This window comes from Mugil cephalus, chromosome 7 (genome assembly GCF_022458985.1).
Source record: "Mugil cephalus isolate CIBA_MC_2020 chromosome 7, CIBA_Mcephalus_1.1, whole genome shotgun sequence".
Classification (NCBI taxonomy): domain Eukaryota; kingdom Metazoa; phylum Chordata; class Actinopteri; order Mugiliformes; family Mugilidae; genus Mugil; species Mugil cephalus.
Genome location: NC_061776.1, coordinates 21,288,280 through 21,305,032, shown reverse-complemented (window position 1 = coordinate 21,305,032; position 16,753 = coordinate 21,288,280). Strand labels below are relative to the sequence as shown.

Here is a 16,753-nt window from a genome sequence, read left to right as displayed (position 1 = left end):
GGTTACTACATAGGATAAATAACCTCATAATCAAATAAACATGCCCCCATAATATGCAGCAGACATGGAACACGTGAGGCTCATGATTAGCCATGACAATTGGACCTCTTAGCAGTACTGTAGCAGGGGTTCTGTTTTCTCGCGATACTTTGAAAGGGAAGCCTCAGCATACGCAAACCCCGCCCACCGACTCGCTGGCGGGCGGTCCTTGGTTGCCGTGACAACGCCAAGCTCCCCTTGGTTCTGCTTGACTTCAGAGGTTCTGAAATCGGTAAAAACGTGTTATATTGGACTCGGTGATATTTCTGGAGGACACATTTTAGTAAGTAATGTCTCTGCTTTTGATTTACTAAGCCTCTACTCTTTATCTAGTTAAACCTAACTGTAAATTATTACCCCACAAGTTTAACCTCGAAGCTAGTTTTAAGTTTTGTTTTTTTGTTTTCATGGAGCATTGCAATAATATAGCACAAAGTATTGTGTAAACGTTTTAGTTACTTGGCTTTGCCTTTGTTATACAGGGGACAAAATGAACTCTTATTTTACTTTTAGTGCCTAAAGCAAAACACACAGTGCCATAGAAGTTCATTATATACAACTGCATGTATTTTGATATTAGTAAAAATAAAAATGCTCTTGAACATCACACAAGCTAAAGGACACAGAAGCTGTCATGTCTGATCAGCCTAAAGAAAAACTACAAAAAAAAGAGAAGAAGACAGGAAAGATTTCCTCAGACGGAAGCCATGGGACCAGAGGCAAAGACCCAACTGGAAGGACAAAGGAGTGAGTAGACTGGGCAGACAACATGGGCCTGTATCCACTTTGTATCATTATTATTCAAAGCTGCCGTACTTTATGACTGCTATTCAGAGAGAATTCCCTAAACAGTATTGAAAAGTCGTACACACTGCACGGTTTAAATGGTTTACTTGGAGCCACAGTGCGTATGTTCATGTCTTTCAGCTCGATAAGTACTGTGTCATGTATTGATGAACTTGGGCACCAGGATGACAACACTCGGATCACGATAACGATGGAAAACACCTACCAGATGGGTGAGATAACGTTTGCCTTAATGGAAAGACCATGAACCACAGCATTGTCATCAATCCTGCATCTAACAGTTCAATAAAACACTAATTCTAGTTGGATGTAGACTCACAGGGTTTCTGTGCATCTTAAATTTCAAACTCTGACTAGAATTCATTGAATTTGGGCATCACACGTAAAGTTTTGCAGTGACAATAAATTAATTAAATTATGCCTACCAAAGTATGTACTCATGGAGAATAAGGAAATGTAATGGTAAAATATATAACATTTTAATGCCGTTTTAATTAATTTTATGAGTATATCTTCATTCAAGGTCTGCATCAATGTCTTTTCCTTGTTTTATCATTCAGCGATTTTAGACTACTACCCAAAGCTTCATATAAGAAGTCGATGTTATTACTGACACATTTTTGTTTTTGTTCTTTGGACCCCAGAACCATACCAACGCTTCCCTGTCCCTGCTGTCACAGACATACTGAAGGATGTTCTTACCAGTTACCTCCAAGAGGAGAAATATGAAGTAGAATGGTCTCAAAAAATGACAAAGACAATATGTGAGGTAAATAAAAAATACTCAACTCTTCCCTTTGCATCCATGTAGCTCTCTCTGAGGACGTTTGAATTTCCTGCTTTTGATCCTTCTCATCGTTCTCCCAGGTGATAAGAGCCCGTGTGAAGGACCTAATGATCCCCAGATATAAAATTGTCGTCCTGGTCCACATCGGCCAGCTCACCGGGCAAAGCATGCAGATCAGCAGCCGCTGTCTGTGGGACGCATCTAATGACACCTTCGCCTCCTACTCCTTCAAGAACAGCTCTCTTTATGGTGTGGCAACTGTCTACGCTGTTTACTTTGAGTGATACACAGACAATGCATGAGTGCTGATAAAAATGAGAAAAGAAAATTACTGAAGTTTTTCCCACAGTTATGAGGAGAATTCTGCTGTTAAAATCTGCTTTATCTTCTTTCTGTACAAAGTGACACAACAAGAATTTTTAACCACAATTCACGGTGTTATTATTTTTTTATTATTTTTGCTAGCGTGGAAAATGAAATCACAACATCCTAACAGCGTTCTACAGGTTATATTTTAACTTATGAATGTCAGACTGATGATCCCCAAAAAGGCGTCATTCCTCTAGCAGAGCATGATGAGGTCGCTCCTTCGACAGCCCTGTTGACAGCACTCTGTCATTAGAGCGTGGCTTTGGTCCCGCCAATGACGATCGAACGCTTGCACATTTCTCATCTTGAGGTCTGGCTCTTTGTTGACTGCCAAAAGACACCAACCATCATTTATTACAAGTCAGTTATTTTGAAATCTACAGTTTAGAAATGGGATATTACAACCGAAGTTCTTAAGGCAAATTCAAGTGACTGTGTACTGACCATTTGGTAAAATCTCCTGCTCTCCCATCTGTCTTCTCCACCTGGATCCTCCACACGTGTACACCACCGCCCGAAGAAGCGCTCGACCACACAGCCTCAATGGGTTTTTGCTATCTTGTGCCTGAACGTGTGCTGCACACAGCATGCACAGCAGCATGGCAAACAAGGGTAAGGATCTCATGTTGTTTATTCTGAGGACAATACCTCCCCTGATCGACCCTTATATGTAGCATCTCCAGTGAGCCTCCTTCAGATACTTCCTGTGCAAATGCCAAGTGTTATCTTTTGTAACCATCACCTGCTTTTATGAACGGATGTCAATCTGGCGTTCCGAGATATGTGTGGGAATCCCGACCATTGCGAAGATCACTGATTGACAACAATTACGTAAATGAGATAGCGATAAAGATAAAGAATTGCTCTTTTATGTCTGAACTGCAGAGTTTTTATTGCCATGGATTTAGCAAAGTGTTTCCTAATGGGTCTCTTGAGATATCTGCCCTATGACAAACAAAGGTGATTGCTCTTTACATAGCAACATAGTGGCCTGTATGACTATTATCATGGGCATAAATCAGTGACTCCAAATAAGGGCAGTTGCAATTACCGGTACACTTTTTGTGAAATCAAAATGTGTTATAAAATAACACAGTTATATAGTATGTTGACCTTGAAGTAATCATTGATCATTGTTGGGGCATCTATAAATATATAAATATATATGTCTTTATATCATATTTCACTTAAACAGTTGATTCATATATATATGTATATATATATATATATATATATATATATTAGGGCTGTCGAATAATTAAAATTTTTTAATCAGATTAATCACAGGGTTGTTGTGATTAATTTCGATTAATCATGATTAAATATCATTAATTCCTAATCTATATGAATCACGTTTCATTTTCCATGAACAAACAGACTCAAGAAAGAAGGGGATATATCTGCATTAACATGTTGAGCAAACAGTTTCAACAAAACAACTTGAAACAACTGAACTGCTTTTTGTCTTTTTTTAAAACAACATTTGTTAAGACCATTAACAGCCAGTGTATTTGTTACACAAATTGTGTTGTGATGTGTATTTATGAATTTTGCCTACAGCCCCAGATCTTTGTCTTCTCTCAGTGTTCAAGACAAAAAGACTTTGTTTGACTTTAGTCCATTTTCAATCTCTCTTTTTAGCCTGTAATCTCAACTCTGACCTTTTTTGGGGGGCACTTCCTAGGCTAATTCTTCTGGACCATCAGCCATAGAACCTAAATTACATTTGCAACTCTTATGTCTCTACCATGGGCTCAACTATATTTCTAGTTATTGTGGTCTGTCCCCCTCTCCAATATACTGGTAAGTAGTCACCTGCCATCACTGGGATCATTGACACAGTTAAAATTGCACAAAAAAGTTCAAAACCCTGTGTGATATGTTGTTGGTAGAATTACTACATTCACTATACAGAATCGTTTAAAGGCATCCATTGCATGCCACAACTGTGTACATCCTGCATATCAACACCTTATCAGCTATCATTTATGATATTAGTAACAGCTGTGCATTCCTTTCTGTGACAAGAAGCCTAAAAACATCTACTGAGAGTTGATAGCATGTTTGAATTGTCACATGTAGTAATGTTGTGGATTATAGTGTCTGTGCACACACGATGCTACAGAAACTACAAAAAAAAAAAAAAACTTTGAATGAAGTCTTCCTGGAATATCACATTGTTATGAATTTAACATATTGACTTTATGTATTTATTTTTTTATGCTGTGAAAGAGCTCTTTTTTGGGATTTGTTCCAGCTCATGGATCAAAATTAGACAGTGTTTCCTCTGCTACAGGTGTCTTGTGAATGGGAAATCAGCTCCACTGACATATATTCTGTTTAGTCAACATGAAAGAAAAGGTTTCACGGTTTCACAATTTCACACATTGCTCACACACCATTCCTCTCAAATAATTAATTTTACAGCTGCTACTGAGTTTAATTCGGTTTATTTGGATGAGATCAAAAAAACTAACGGATATTCAATATTAGTCACGATGCGCTTGTATCCGTAAAGTTTGATCATTTGGAGGGAGATGTCCGTGTTCTCCATACTGCAGGTGGGCGGGACTCTACATCCGGGAACTGACGCTGACCCCTGACGTGACCCTGCAGGATTGCAAACATGGCGGAGGTAAGAAAGTGAAATAAATATTCGGAAAAAAATAAATCTATACGGCACCATAGTTAGTCCAGTCGAATGTATACACCGCATCTATGTTAAAGCTTTGGTACATGAAATTAAATATCAGCTGTTTGCGTTGCTACATAACAGCCATTTTTACACTGAAGCGTGTTTGTAAACTTCGGCTTTTGCTAACGTTAGCTTCGCTAGCCGGACGGAAGGTAGCTGCGGCGTTAGCGATGTTACGCGGTTTTATTTAAGAACACTTAACTATGCATGTTAACGCTTTCAAACGGACATGTAGTGCACAATTCATGGTTACAAATGTACCACGTGCTTTTTTGAGTGATTATTTACAGGCTGCGAACACCAAGCTCAACTTAGACGCGTTAGCGCGAATATATAAAGGAGAATTAACTAGCTTGCAACTTGTAATGTAAGTTAGCGAGTTGAGAAAATGTAACCGGTACGCTCTTTCATGTTAAGGGCAACTGGTTGAATACACGCGATAAACCTCGCGGAACCTAAAATGTTTTCCCTACTAACATGCTATCCAAATAGTCCCGCATGAACAGTATTCTTTGTTTCTTTTCTTGTTGAACTGCCAGCAGCGTTTAGGACACAAGGTCGGGGGCGCGCTTTCCGAGCTCCCTTTTATAAGCCCCTGTGTGTTTAGCTTTAGCATCTCAGCCTCTGTACAGATGTGAAACGCTACATCTAATAAGGTATTTGCGTCCGAGGCTTTCAACCAAGTTTATGAATGTCCCTCTTTTTTTTTCTGTTTTCCAGCCCTCCCTCGGGAACTCGAGCCCAGGTAACTTAAATCTGTCTGTAGTTTTGTGGATAAATAACATTTGCCTGAAATCTGTTGTCCAAACTTCCACAATATATAGTCAGTTTAATGCTTGAATAAGAAAAAAAAAAGTAAATATTTCTTAACAGGGGTAAAACATAATTTCAGTAAGGATTATTTACATAAAATAAAACTATATATATATACAATTTAAAGATTAATGTAGGGGATGGAACATAAGATTATATATGTATATTGTAACAAATGCATATGACAACAGTCAGTAATTGTGTTTATTGTGTCAGTCTTGATAATATCATTGACTGTATTAGACCAGTATAAGAAGTGCTGTAAATAATCACTAGATTCAGTTAAACTTAGTGGTAGTGGTAGGATTAAAAGAGGGATTTGTGCATTAATGTATTGAAGTATTTTGGTGGTACCAATTTCCCCAGATTGAAACCAATGTTAAATTTAAATTAAGTTTGTAAATATAAAATAACATTTCGATATATTTATTTAAATAAAGATACTGACTGACTGGAACTTTTTTCAAAATAAATCCAATTTCCCTCATTAAAATTCAGTCATAACATCATTCTAAGTTTGGAACATAAAGTTTTTCTGGTTTCATTTTCTAGGAGGTTCAGCCGGTTCCGATGACCATGATTTTGACCTAACAGCGGACATGCTTGTCCATGACTATGATGATGAACGCACCCTGGAGGAAGAGGAACTGTTAGAGGCTGCTGATGAGACCAACGCCAATGAAATTGAAGATCTTGCACGGGTTAGTGTCAGGCTTTTAACTCATCTTTGATTTGTTTTTTTAAAAAAAAAAAAGAGGATTTTGAATAAGGGCGAAGATTTTTTTCTTTAAAAAATGCTCCTTCCAACTATTTAACAGCTCTCGGTCGGACTCGGATGGTTTACAGCTTGCACACGCAAACATTATATTGTGGTTTGTGACTGACAAGCAAATGTTTAAAGAACAGAAGGCTTTACAAAGCCTCAACCAACTCAGGCTGTTGAAAATTGTATGGTCTGGACAGTTTGTTTTGAGATGAAATATAATGCCCCGGGTCTTTTCCCTTGTATCAAGAACTAACATTAAATCTAAGTGTTGCACAGAGAAGACTCAGCATCAATCTGTTTCACTTTGCTTTTCACAGGAGGGAGAGATGCCCATTAATGAGCTGTTGAGTCTCTACGGTTACGGTGGCAGATCACCAGCAGAAGAGGATGAAGAGGAGGAAGAAGAACCAGAGGAAGAGGATGATGATGAGGAAGAGGACGAAGAGGAGGACCTTGACAATGATGAAAGCAGCAGAAGCACCGGCGAGCTGAAAAGAAATGAGGTATGTTGGTGTTCAAGGGTTTCAGTGAGTAACAGTGAAATGGTTTCCATAAAGTCATAGTTTGTTGGTTCTGTGTATTTTCAGCTCGGATTGGGCAAAATTTTGTGTTTTTCTCTTTGCCAGCCAAAGGTGTAATGTCATTTGTATTTGTCTCAAACTTTGTGAGACTATTTGGTATAGTATGCTCTGTGGTCCAAACCACTACGTCTGCACGCCTGCACTTTTTCAGAAAGGTCTCCAGCATGACTTCTGAAGGTTTGGTTGCTCTTTCCTTGGTCCGTGGGAGTTAACCTGGACAGATACTGTCTAGTTATTATTTGGCTTAAGGTATACGTTAAGTAAACTGCATCTTTTAACTGGAACTCCTCTGCTACACAAGATGCTGGTCACTATGAGCACTTAGTCCCGGTCCCTGTTGGGAGTTTGCTGTATCCTCAGTGTTGACAAAAATGTAGATGTGCAAACTGTAATTAATTTGTGTAGTTCTAAAGTTGAAGTTACACTGTGGACCTTAATGTACACAGTAGCTGAAGGCATGTGGAAAATTAATGCATTGGTTTGGTTAGACTGCATCGTGCACTTGTCAGGACTTGTAGGTGGAAAAAGGAGCACAAATGAGTTGCTTTACATCAAAGAACAGAGCAATTTTAAGTTTTGTTTTCAGTTGTCAGTCAGTAAAATCACCAAGTGGCATCAGCCCAATTTTATCATCACTGTTCTGAATCATTGTTCATAATTGTTCAAACTTGTGTGTTTTCAGGGTGAGGATGTTAAGAACTTGTCAGGACAGGGGGGTGAGGCCCAGGTAAACTCTGAGGGCCGCACACGCTCAGTCAGGTCACTCGGTACAGCAGAACTCATCCGCCCCCAGAGACTCAAGTACTTTGAAAGTATGTGCTGACCTCTTAATGTGTTTCCTTTCTCGTCTTTCATTTTGTTTGTTAATTATTATATTAAATAGAACAAAAGATTTTTTTTTAGATTTTGCAGGCTAAGTAGATGCCACATTGTGTTTCAGGTAGTAATGATGCAGAGGAGGAGTCAGATGAAGATGAGGATTATGTTCCATCTGAAGACTGGAAAAAGGTAAGAACTTTATTTATCTGACCATTGCAGATCTCAGATGATGACACAGTTGAAGATTTGACAGACTTAAACTAATGGTTTGTCTTAAATGCATTTAAGCAAATAGTAGAGGAATCTGCATACAGACCCCTCTATTATTTATGTCAGTTTTTATGTTTGACTAATGGCGTAGGTTCTTATAAATACACAATAAGCACATTTGGTTGTCACTGTAACAGATAATGACTTTCTAAATTATATATAGTGCATCAACTGCAAAAATACTATACTAACCTTTCCAAATGGAGAAAATGTTTTCTTAGAGCAGTCAAACAAAAGTTTGCAACAGAAGAATGTGTCAACTAGGTTTTGTATTGCTAATAAATAAACATTCAAACTGTCCATGCTCAATCCAAACAATGTTTGTTTCTCCCAAACAGGAGATTATGGTGGGTTCCATGTATCAAGCAGAAACTCCTGTTGGTTTGTGTAAATACAAAGACAACGAAAAAGGTAAGCCTGCTGTTTTTCATCTTCCTGTCAGCGTCTCCATATTAAAGCTGTTACATGTCTGTGCGGATCCGAATCAACGGAAAATGGTGTTGATCCGCTTTTTTTTTTTAACTTGTTTTGTAGTTTATGAAAACGATGACCAGTTGTTGTGGAACCCTGAGTGTCTTCCTGAAGGCAAAGTTGTGGAGTTCTTGACGGAGGCATCGAGGCGGACAGGAGATGAGAAGGGAGTAGATGCAATCCCAGAAGGATCCCATATCAAAGACAACGAACAGGTGAGGGCAACACACCTGTGACTTGTAATGAATCACACAAAGCTTGATCAGTGTTTGTCACGTGTGTGTATCTGACTGATCTAAACTTATCTGACCGTTTCCCTGTAGGCGTTGTATGAACTGGTGAAATGTGATTTTGACACAGAGGAAGCTTTAAGAAGACTAAGGTTTAATGTAAAAGCAGCCAGAGGTAAGCAGTCATTTACTTGGGTCCTTTGAGTTTTGTACTGAAAAGACTTGAACTAAATATTAACACTTGTCCTCTCTGCGACAGAGGAGCTATCTGTCTGGACTGAAGAGGAATGTAGAAATTTTGAACAAGGACTCAAAGCTTATGGGAAAGACTTTCATTTAATACAGGCCAACAAGGTAAGAGAATTGTTAAAAAATATTTATTATTTTCATAATTTTATTTTTGTACCATTCATTCATTTGAAATCTATCAATGTGTTCACTATTGGAATCTGCTCACTTTCAACCTTGTTGCTTTTTGAGACAAATCAAATTTTTCTGTAAAATGTTCAAATATGTGCACGTCATTTGACCCGTGTCAAAAGTCCCGAGAACAAATTTGATTTGTCTCTTATTTGAATTTGTGCTGACACTATCTCTTCAGATGATGGTAATAATGGTCGTTTCATGTCTGCTGAATTAAATCTTTCAGGTGAGAACTAGGTCTGTAGGAGAATGTGTGGCCTTTTATTACATGTGGAAGAAGTCTGAGCGTTATGATTTCTTTGCACAGCAAACCAGACTTGGGAAAAGGAAATACAACCTTCATCCTGGTGTCACGTAAGTGTTCTTCAAAAAGGACATTGCTAATTTAAAATGATTCTTTTTATATTGTTGATGTGTGTATTTTCATTTTAGGTTGATGCATTTGGTTTGTTGTCAGTTGTTATGTGTGGTTGTTATGATTAGTCAGTCACTGGTGGCTCCTTCCTTGCAGACACTTATCAAACCTGCATATTTTAAATAATTATGATGATAATCAAAAACGTTTCCATATAGAGAAAACAAAAAGATCGACTGGGTCACACTTCATCACAGTTGATTCGCCTGCATAGAATCATATCTCCCTGCAAATATATCCCAGGTGGATTACCACAGAGTTTCAGGGTGTGCTCACACTAACCAGTGAGTGAGTGGACTCGGAGTGATACCTTATGACTCGTGTATGGTTCACAGATGGGGTCATCACTCATCATGTCCAAACATCAACTGTGATTTTTAAATAATGCAAAAAAAAAAAACTTTCAGTTACTACTTGTGCTTTAACATTCATTTGAGAGTCCATAATGGGTCTGGAAATGTAGTGAAGTTGCAAAGTCCATAAATATACATAAACACCTCCATGATTTAGTAAAGCCCACTGACAGAAATGGGTTTGTCAAAATAATAGAACCACGTGTCAGTGCAGCACAACACAATTTAACAGTCCTACAAACCACAGCTTCCAAAATTAAAACCAACAACTCTGTTATTTGAAACAAATGCTGCCTCTGTTGAAGGCTCCAGTAAGACGGTGAGGAGATACGATGAGTTTAATGTGCTGTGCAGCCTCAACACAGAGCACCACATAAACCTAATTATGTCAAGCGGAGATAAATGAAACAAAAAAGTTTTTCACTGTTATTCATTAATGTTCTGCCTGGTGAGAACAGTAAAGAAGAAGTCGTCAACCCTATGATGGCTGATAAGTGTCTGAAAGGATGGATCTGAAGTCACTAAGTGGCTTGTTTGAATTGTACATTGGGTGTAGTAGGGCCCACCTGCAGTCACTGAGAAAAGATCTGCCTGCTTAGTGTTCAACCATGTGAAGGTTGTGGAGGTTGATTGTAACGTGTTGTGTACCGCTGTGATTCATCAGAGACTACATGGACAGATTATTGGATGAGACGGAGAGCGCTACATCCAGCAGGGCGACGTCGCCTCCTCCCACCACCTCCAGCAGCAGCACCAGCCACTCTGAGAGGGAAGACAGCAGCAGTCAGAACGGTGAGCTCATCAGTGCTATGATCCTTCACTACTAGAAGTACACACTCTAGGTTACTGGCTTCAAACTGCAACATTTAAACCACAACTCTAAGTAATACATATTCAGCTTACATGTTGCATTTCATTGGTCTGGGATGAGGTACAACATTACACAAAATGTGTTATCCTCACCTAAACTCACTAACATTAGACATTTTTCATTTCACAAGGTCTTTCGTGGGTCAGCCCCCACAAATGAATAAAAGATGTCAGTTTGTATAGTTCTACCTCTTCTGTGCTACACTGGAAGTGATCAAAGTTTTATTTGTGGTTGTCAAATCATTTAAGAGTTTTAGCAGCAACATCTTCCGATGAAACAGTTCCTGAATGCATCGGTACTACTGTAGTTTTTGTAATTTGAACCCATCAAGTCTCCTAAACATGGCAAACACACTTAGACTTGTCTTTTCTCCACAGGTATTGCAAGCCACAGCTCAAGTCACCCGGTCGAGGGTTCTCAGTTGCCCCCAGCAAATCAAGTCAAACCCGAGGGAGTTCAGTCCAACGGTCCCTCCCATCCTTTAGCGGAAACTCCTCCTGCTCCTCCTCCTCCTCCACCTCCTCCTCCACCTCCAGTTTCAGACAACAACTCCAATGGTTGCAGCCAACCCACCGCTCCCAGCCATGACAGAAATGGGTCTCTGGAGCCTCTGCTAGACCACAAAGACACGGCAGCGGTGACACACGACAGGCCGGCCAAGAGGTTAAGGACGGAGGCCGAGCCTTTGGGTCAGAGCGAGGTGGAACCATCCAGAACGAAGGAGGACTGAACAATGTTGACTAACAGACGCTGGTGTGGGGTGAAACCAGTTGTTCTCTACCGGTGGGGTGGGGGAACGATAGGAGAGGACGATGAACCCTTGTTGACCTGTGAGCGCCGTTAGAGCAAAGACTCGCTTTAAGAAGGTCATAAGTCACTGAATCACACCATGAAGAACACAGCCAACCAAACTGCAGCTGGTCCTCCAGGAGGCCCCCCATCACATCCATGTACTGTCTCTACCAAGCTCATCCCAAAGTACCGCAGACAAAACCAACAAAAACACCTTCTCCCATCATCTCGATTCCCTTTTTTTGGAGACTGACGAAATTTTTGCCAAGAATTCCCTTTTTCTACTTGTACTTATAAAGAGAAAATAAATCACCCGTGATATTTTTTTACGCAAGAGATATTTATATTTTTTAACAAAAAACTCTGATGGGTAATTTTTGTTCAAAGCCATTTGTCTGCTGTTTAAGATTTGATGACGTTTTAACAGTTATGTGCTTAAGTTGCTGAAAAGATGCAAAGTAGGCAAAAAAACCCCACAAGGAATAGGTCGGTGCTGTCGCTAGCTCACTGTAGTTGCACTTTGATTGTATGTTTGTCATCTGGATTGATGAGGTGGTGTGTCAGAACCCAGCAGAAATACAACTTCACTCCCTCAGCTCTTTCTCTTTGACGGCTGTTTGTTTGATTCTGATGAATGAACCAGCGGGTCGGAGCCCTGCAGGTTCGTTTGTGTAAAGCAGCTGACATCAGTGATGTCCTTTATCATAACTCATCATGTAGAAGATCTCTGTATTTTTCGATTTTCATAGTCAGTGCTTCGTTTTTAATAGACAGAATGTTTGTGTAAAGTTTGTATAGATTTCTTACCTTGAGCAGCTGGTACATTTTTTTTATAACTGTCTTTTCATCTCTGTATTTTCTGGTCTTCCTCGTAGGCTGTGCTTTTTGTTGGAATATGTTTCTGAGATGGATGTAATAAAAAAAAAGCAGCCATTCCTCTTTCTCTTGCTGTTTGGCAGTACTTTCCATTCCTGTGTGGCCCTGCTCAATCTGAAGTTTGTTGCAGAAAAAGCTGCTGTGTGCTGCTTGCCTTTCGGTTGTAACAAACCTGCCTATTCAGAGTGCTTCGTTTCAACCAGTACTTACTGTCATGAGTGGCTTCAGACCAGTGGACGTCCAGCAGTTGACCCGAGAGTGTGAACTGAGAGACCTTAACTTATTTTGGTCCAGTAGCTGTTCAGCTTAATGCTTTAATGTTTTACTTTGTACTTCAGCTTTGAACTTAAATTCAGAAATTAAGATACATTTTTCTCAAATAACGTTGATCCAGTCTTTTTTTTTCTTTCTATTTTTTTTTTTTTTTTTTTTTTAATTTTGGACAGTGTTTGTTTTTTCTCTGTAAATGATGACATGAATAAAGGTGTGTTCCAGGACTGGCTATCAATGGAATAACATGCGCTATATTTAATAAATGTATTAATGATTTTAAGTTGTCTTGTTGTGAGTCGGAAAATCGAATAGAAAAAGTAACACTTCACACTGAATATATAAGATACTACACAGATCAGCCATAACATTGTGACCACCTCCAGGTGAAATGGTAACTATTATTATTAACTATTAATGGTTGCCATGCTGGCAGCAAAGACTGACCTACTGGAGTCCAAGCCTCAACCCGTCAGGGCAATTTTGTCAAAATGAACGGTAACATAATTTTAGGCAGGTGGTCATTATATTTTGGCTCATCGGGGAGTTTATTTTAATGAAACAACATGTACTTTGATTTATGGGTCATTTTTATTAAAACAGTCAAACATTTCTATGTTAATTTCATTGATTGTATATAAAAATATCATCAGTGGAATAGAATTATAAAAAAAATTGATATAAAAGTTAATAATATTGCCTCATATAATAACTTTAAATAAATCATAGAAAAGCTTCACAATAAAGAAAATGTTCTTTTTGTAAAACCCCCAACAGCTGGATCTTCAGTGTCGCAGAGGGGCTCCCCGATTTACGGCTTTTCTGTTAGATTTGAGGAAAACATTAAAACCGTTTAAAATGGCACCATGCTCGCGGTCTGGACTCAGGTTATTCAGCTGTTCTTACTCGTGTGCTCCTGGGTGAAGGTGATGTAGGAGTACACCAGGCTCCCGGCGATGCTGTGGGAAGCGAACGTGACAAAAATGTTCTCAGAGGCAGAAAAGAAACATAAAGGTCGGTGGTTTAACTGCTGCGTGTTTCTCAGTGTACCTGATGTTCAGGCCGACGAAGTTAGTCCAGGTGAATATGTAGTCTCCACCAAACACCATCCCAATGTACGTCACGAGGATATTCTAGGGGAGTTGCAGAAAAAGTCACGACGCGCGCATTCGTTAACTGAATGAGCCAACAGAGCGAGGGACCAGTGGGCGGCGCTCTACCTTAATGCAGCCTACGATGGAGGTGGTGAGTGCTGAGTTGCACTGTGTGCACAGCAGGATGGAGTACATTAACACAAAGCTGCACCACACAGAGGAACAGAATTAGACAACAGCAGCGCTGTGGGATGTTCGCTAACGTGGGAACGGACCACTACTTTACCCCATCACACAGGAGAGGACGAACTGTACAACAAACAGGTGGTCAGACCAGCCGTCATACTCCAGCCCCTGCATCCAAACACACACAGACAGGTGGCGCTGACTCACACCGTCACACATGCGATCGTACGTACTAGTATGTGTTAGCATGCTTACCGCGTGCAGGTCCCCTGAGTAGTAAGCGTACGCCACAGTGGGGAAAATCATGATCAGAGCGTTGTAATAAAGTAGCCCATATTTGCCCAGTTCCTATGGAAACAGCGGTTAATTTTTCATGTCAGAGAGACGTACTTCCTTCCTTACATACATCATACCGTGTTGGAACGCTGCTCACCTTGGAGTCAAGTTTCTGCTTCGCGTACGCACCACTGGCTGCCGTCAGAACATTGTTCAGCATTATGAATATGTATCCTTCGAGGTCGAAGGCTAGGTCAGCGCTAAACAAACAAACAAAAAAAAGAAACGCAATGAGACATGACTTGACACACACGGCCTCATCGGCGTCTGTACACGTACGGGCGTCTCACCTGGCAGCAATGAAAGCACCGAGGATCATGGTAAACACTGTCATCTTAATGGACGCTGAGAAAGTCTTTCTGCAAGAAAACGATGGAAAGGATTCACCTGCTGCGTTCTGGTTAAAGTGTGCAGAGGAAACGAGGAGCTAAACCTACTTCAGCAACAGCCCCTCAAACACCATGGTGAGGAGAATGCTGAACCTCCTCAGGACTGTAAACATGGGCAGACTGAGAAGAGAGGAAAATCAGTGGGTCAGCTTTTCGTGAGTCATATTCAGGAAACCGTAACCCTAACGCTGACAAGCTCTCACTTGAGTCGCTGCGTCCCAAACAATCCCGATATTTGATTCCCGACGTACAACAGAGGCAGCGGGAACATCTGGAAAGAAAGAGCACATGTGATGCGTTCAAATCCGAGCACAGGTTTTTAAATAAGAACGGCTTCGTGATCTCTAACGGTCCACTCCTCACCTTGCGTGGTATACTCAGATCCATGTCTGGAAAGGAAATAACCCCCAACAGCTTCCCAGTCCTCAGGACTACTATAGTAGCCAGCATCTGCAGAGTTATTTAAGTAGTGCATCAGGTTGACGGCTTCACATAAACAAGTAGAAGATAGAATTCAACTTAAGAGACGCTTACTTGGCCGATACCAACACATGTCGACGATGGGAATCTGTAAAACAACAACACACGAGACTAGTGACTCAGTAACAGAGAATACATGATAGTTACTCCTTTCATGTGCGTCCTCACAGTGTGCAGTTTCATGCAGTTATCACTGTAACTGTTGTACTTAAATGTGGATTATATGAATCTAATATCAGTGTGTTTGCAGACAGACTTGCTCCGTCCACACAGACTGTTCCACTCAAAGGAGATTTCTTTGATTCACTGTCTGGATCTTTACCAACAGTTTGCTACGACACTACCTCACTAAGCCGTGTTGCATTACTTGTTGTGAAGTGCACTACTTCAATAACTGCATTTTACATATTTATACATTTACTTAGTCCTTTTTTTCTATCTAACCTGAATTTTTGCTGTTTTCTCCTGCTATTGTAACACCTGAACTTCCTTTTAGGTACTATTAAACTTTATTTCATCATACCAGGCTGTAATTAACTGTTAACATGTGTGTTTATTGCTTATAAATCAAACCTGTATTGTACTTAATTCCATTATTCTAAAATTAAAGTTACAGAACCTTGTGTTGGGCAACTGTTGTTTGAACTTACTTGCACAGGTTTACCTGTAAAACTATTATTGTTAGCACAATGTTTTAGGGACATTTCTAAGTGTGTGAGGCGCACTGGGAGGAATATGACGTGTCTATTTAACAGTGACGGTGGACATGAGTTTGTCTGCTTCCACACTTAATGTCCAAACATCCTGCCATCTCTCCAGGGAGCATCAGCCCACCTCCCAACCTGTACTTTGTACTTTTACCTGTAGCTGGTGAGGACGCTTTTGTTGACCACCACGATGAGAAAGGAGCTGACGCCGTAAAACCCCGCCGCTAACAACTTCACGAACACAGTAGAGGTGTCGCCGACTGTTTCCTTTTCTGTTTTGGAGGCTGCCCCTCCACCTGACAGGTGTCTGCTGCCAGGCTCACGCCGACGTTTGTGGAGCGCGGCCATTATTTCCAAACTAAGAAGCACCGATCAAGTTCTATTGCGCACGCGCGTTTAGACGTAAACCTAAATGCGGAAATGGAGTGCGGGGGCCGGATGGTGACCATGGTGACCGGGACAGAGGATTCCTCCTGAGCTCCGAGATTCTGACCGAGTACCTAATGACTAAAAATCACTTATTAAAACTAACTTAAGGCGAGAGAACTATATCTTGCAACCCGCCTTCTGCTTTTCAAGCGTCTATACCAGTCTATGATCTATACATGTGCTTCACGGCTACAAAGAGAAACGCGACGAACGCGAAAAAGAAGAACTAATGATGGATTTTCGATGATAAAAGTTCAGCGCACGGTATATGTGGACCTCTACCGGAAACTCTCAATAAAAGTTCAAAACCAAAGATGATGTGCACTGTTTCCGGTGCAGAGGTCCTAAAATCCACAAACAGTCCGAGTGACCGTTTGTTAAAGGCTGAAGAAGTTGCCATGAAAATATTTGTAAAGCATAATGGGGCGACCAATGTTATTTTTGTCGTGCTTCCCATCAGTCAGCAGGGGTCGCCACTCAACCGA

The 16,753-nt window shown here is 40.3% G+C and overlaps 4 protein-coding genes across 7 annotated transcripts; 2 read left to right on the top strand and 2 right to left on the bottom strand.

The window, feature by feature from the left end:
- The first annotated feature begins 203 nt into the window (after positions 1-203).
- dynlt5 (dynein light chain Tctex-type family member 5) lies at positions 204-2,062 on the top strand. 2 transcript variants are annotated; one of them, XM_047590070.1, is made up of 5 exons: positions 204-322; positions 653-786; positions 967-1,058; positions 1,491-1,615; positions 1,714-2,062. In XM_047590070.1, exons 2-5 carry the CDS (start codon positions 674-676, stop codon positions 1,915-1,917), a joined length of 534 nt encoding a protein of 177 aa, XP_047446026.1. In that variant the 5' UTR covers positions 204-322; positions 653-673; the 3' UTR covers positions 1,918-2,062. The 2 variants fall into 2 exon arrangements, with proteins under 2 accessions (XP_047446026.1, XP_047446025.1); XM_047590069.1 differs by having other exon boundaries at positions 213-322; positions 650-786.
- On the bottom strand, positions 2,063-2,649 carry LOC125011081 (relaxin-like). Its single transcript, XM_047590071.1, has 2 exons — positions 2,447-2,649; positions 2,063-2,329 (listed from the first exon to the last, which is right to left on the bottom strand). The coding sequence occupies exons 1-2, from the start codon at positions 2,625-2,627 to the stop codon at positions 2,196-2,198; spliced, it is 315 nt and encodes a 104-aa protein (XP_047446027.1). The 5' UTR covers positions 2,628-2,649; the 3' UTR covers positions 2,063-2,195.
- Positions 2,650-4,514: 1,865 nt separating this feature from the next.
- Positions 4,515-12,930, top strand: mier1b (mesoderm induction early response 1b, transcriptional regulator). Of its 2 annotated transcripts, none has more exons than XM_047590402.1 (13): positions 4,515-4,637; positions 5,418-5,442; positions 6,063-6,211; positions 6,594-6,779; positions 7,540-7,669; positions 7,798-7,865; positions 8,285-8,357; positions 8,481-8,632; positions 8,741-8,822; positions 8,907-9,001; positions 9,378-9,424; positions 10,503-10,630; positions 11,087-12,930. In XM_047590402.1, the coding sequence occupies exons 1-13, from the start codon at positions 4,629-4,631 to the stop codon at positions 11,437-11,439; spliced, it is 1,497 nt and encodes a 498-aa protein (XP_047446358.1). In that variant the 5' UTR covers positions 4,515-4,628; the 3' UTR covers positions 11,440-12,930. The 2 variants fall into 2 exon arrangements, with proteins under 2 accessions (XP_047446358.1, XP_047446357.1); XM_047590401.1 differs by having other exon boundaries at positions 9,297-9,424.
- On the bottom strand, positions 12,772-16,343 carry LOC125011279 (UDP-glucuronic acid/UDP-N-acetylgalactosamine transporter-like). 2 transcript variants are annotated; one of them, XM_047590408.1, is made up of 13 exons: positions 15,994-16,340; positions 15,187-15,220; positions 15,016-15,102; positions 14,856-14,923; positions 14,701-14,772; positions 14,554-14,622; positions 14,361-14,463; positions 14,183-14,275; positions 14,028-14,095; positions 13,868-13,946; positions 13,698-13,780; positions 13,554-13,606; positions 12,772-13,469 (listed from the first exon to the last, which is right to left on the bottom strand). In XM_047590408.1, the coding sequence occupies exons 1-13, from the start codon at positions 16,185-16,187 to the stop codon at positions 13,459-13,461; spliced, it is 1,014 nt and encodes a 337-aa protein (XP_047446364.1). In that variant the 5' UTR covers positions 16,188-16,340; the 3' UTR covers positions 12,772-13,458. The 2 variants fall into 2 exon arrangements, with proteins under 2 accessions (XP_047446364.1, XP_047446363.1); XM_047590407.1 differs by having other exon boundaries at positions 12,772-13,606; positions 15,994-16,343.
- Positions 16,344-16,753: the final 410 nt, after the last annotated feature.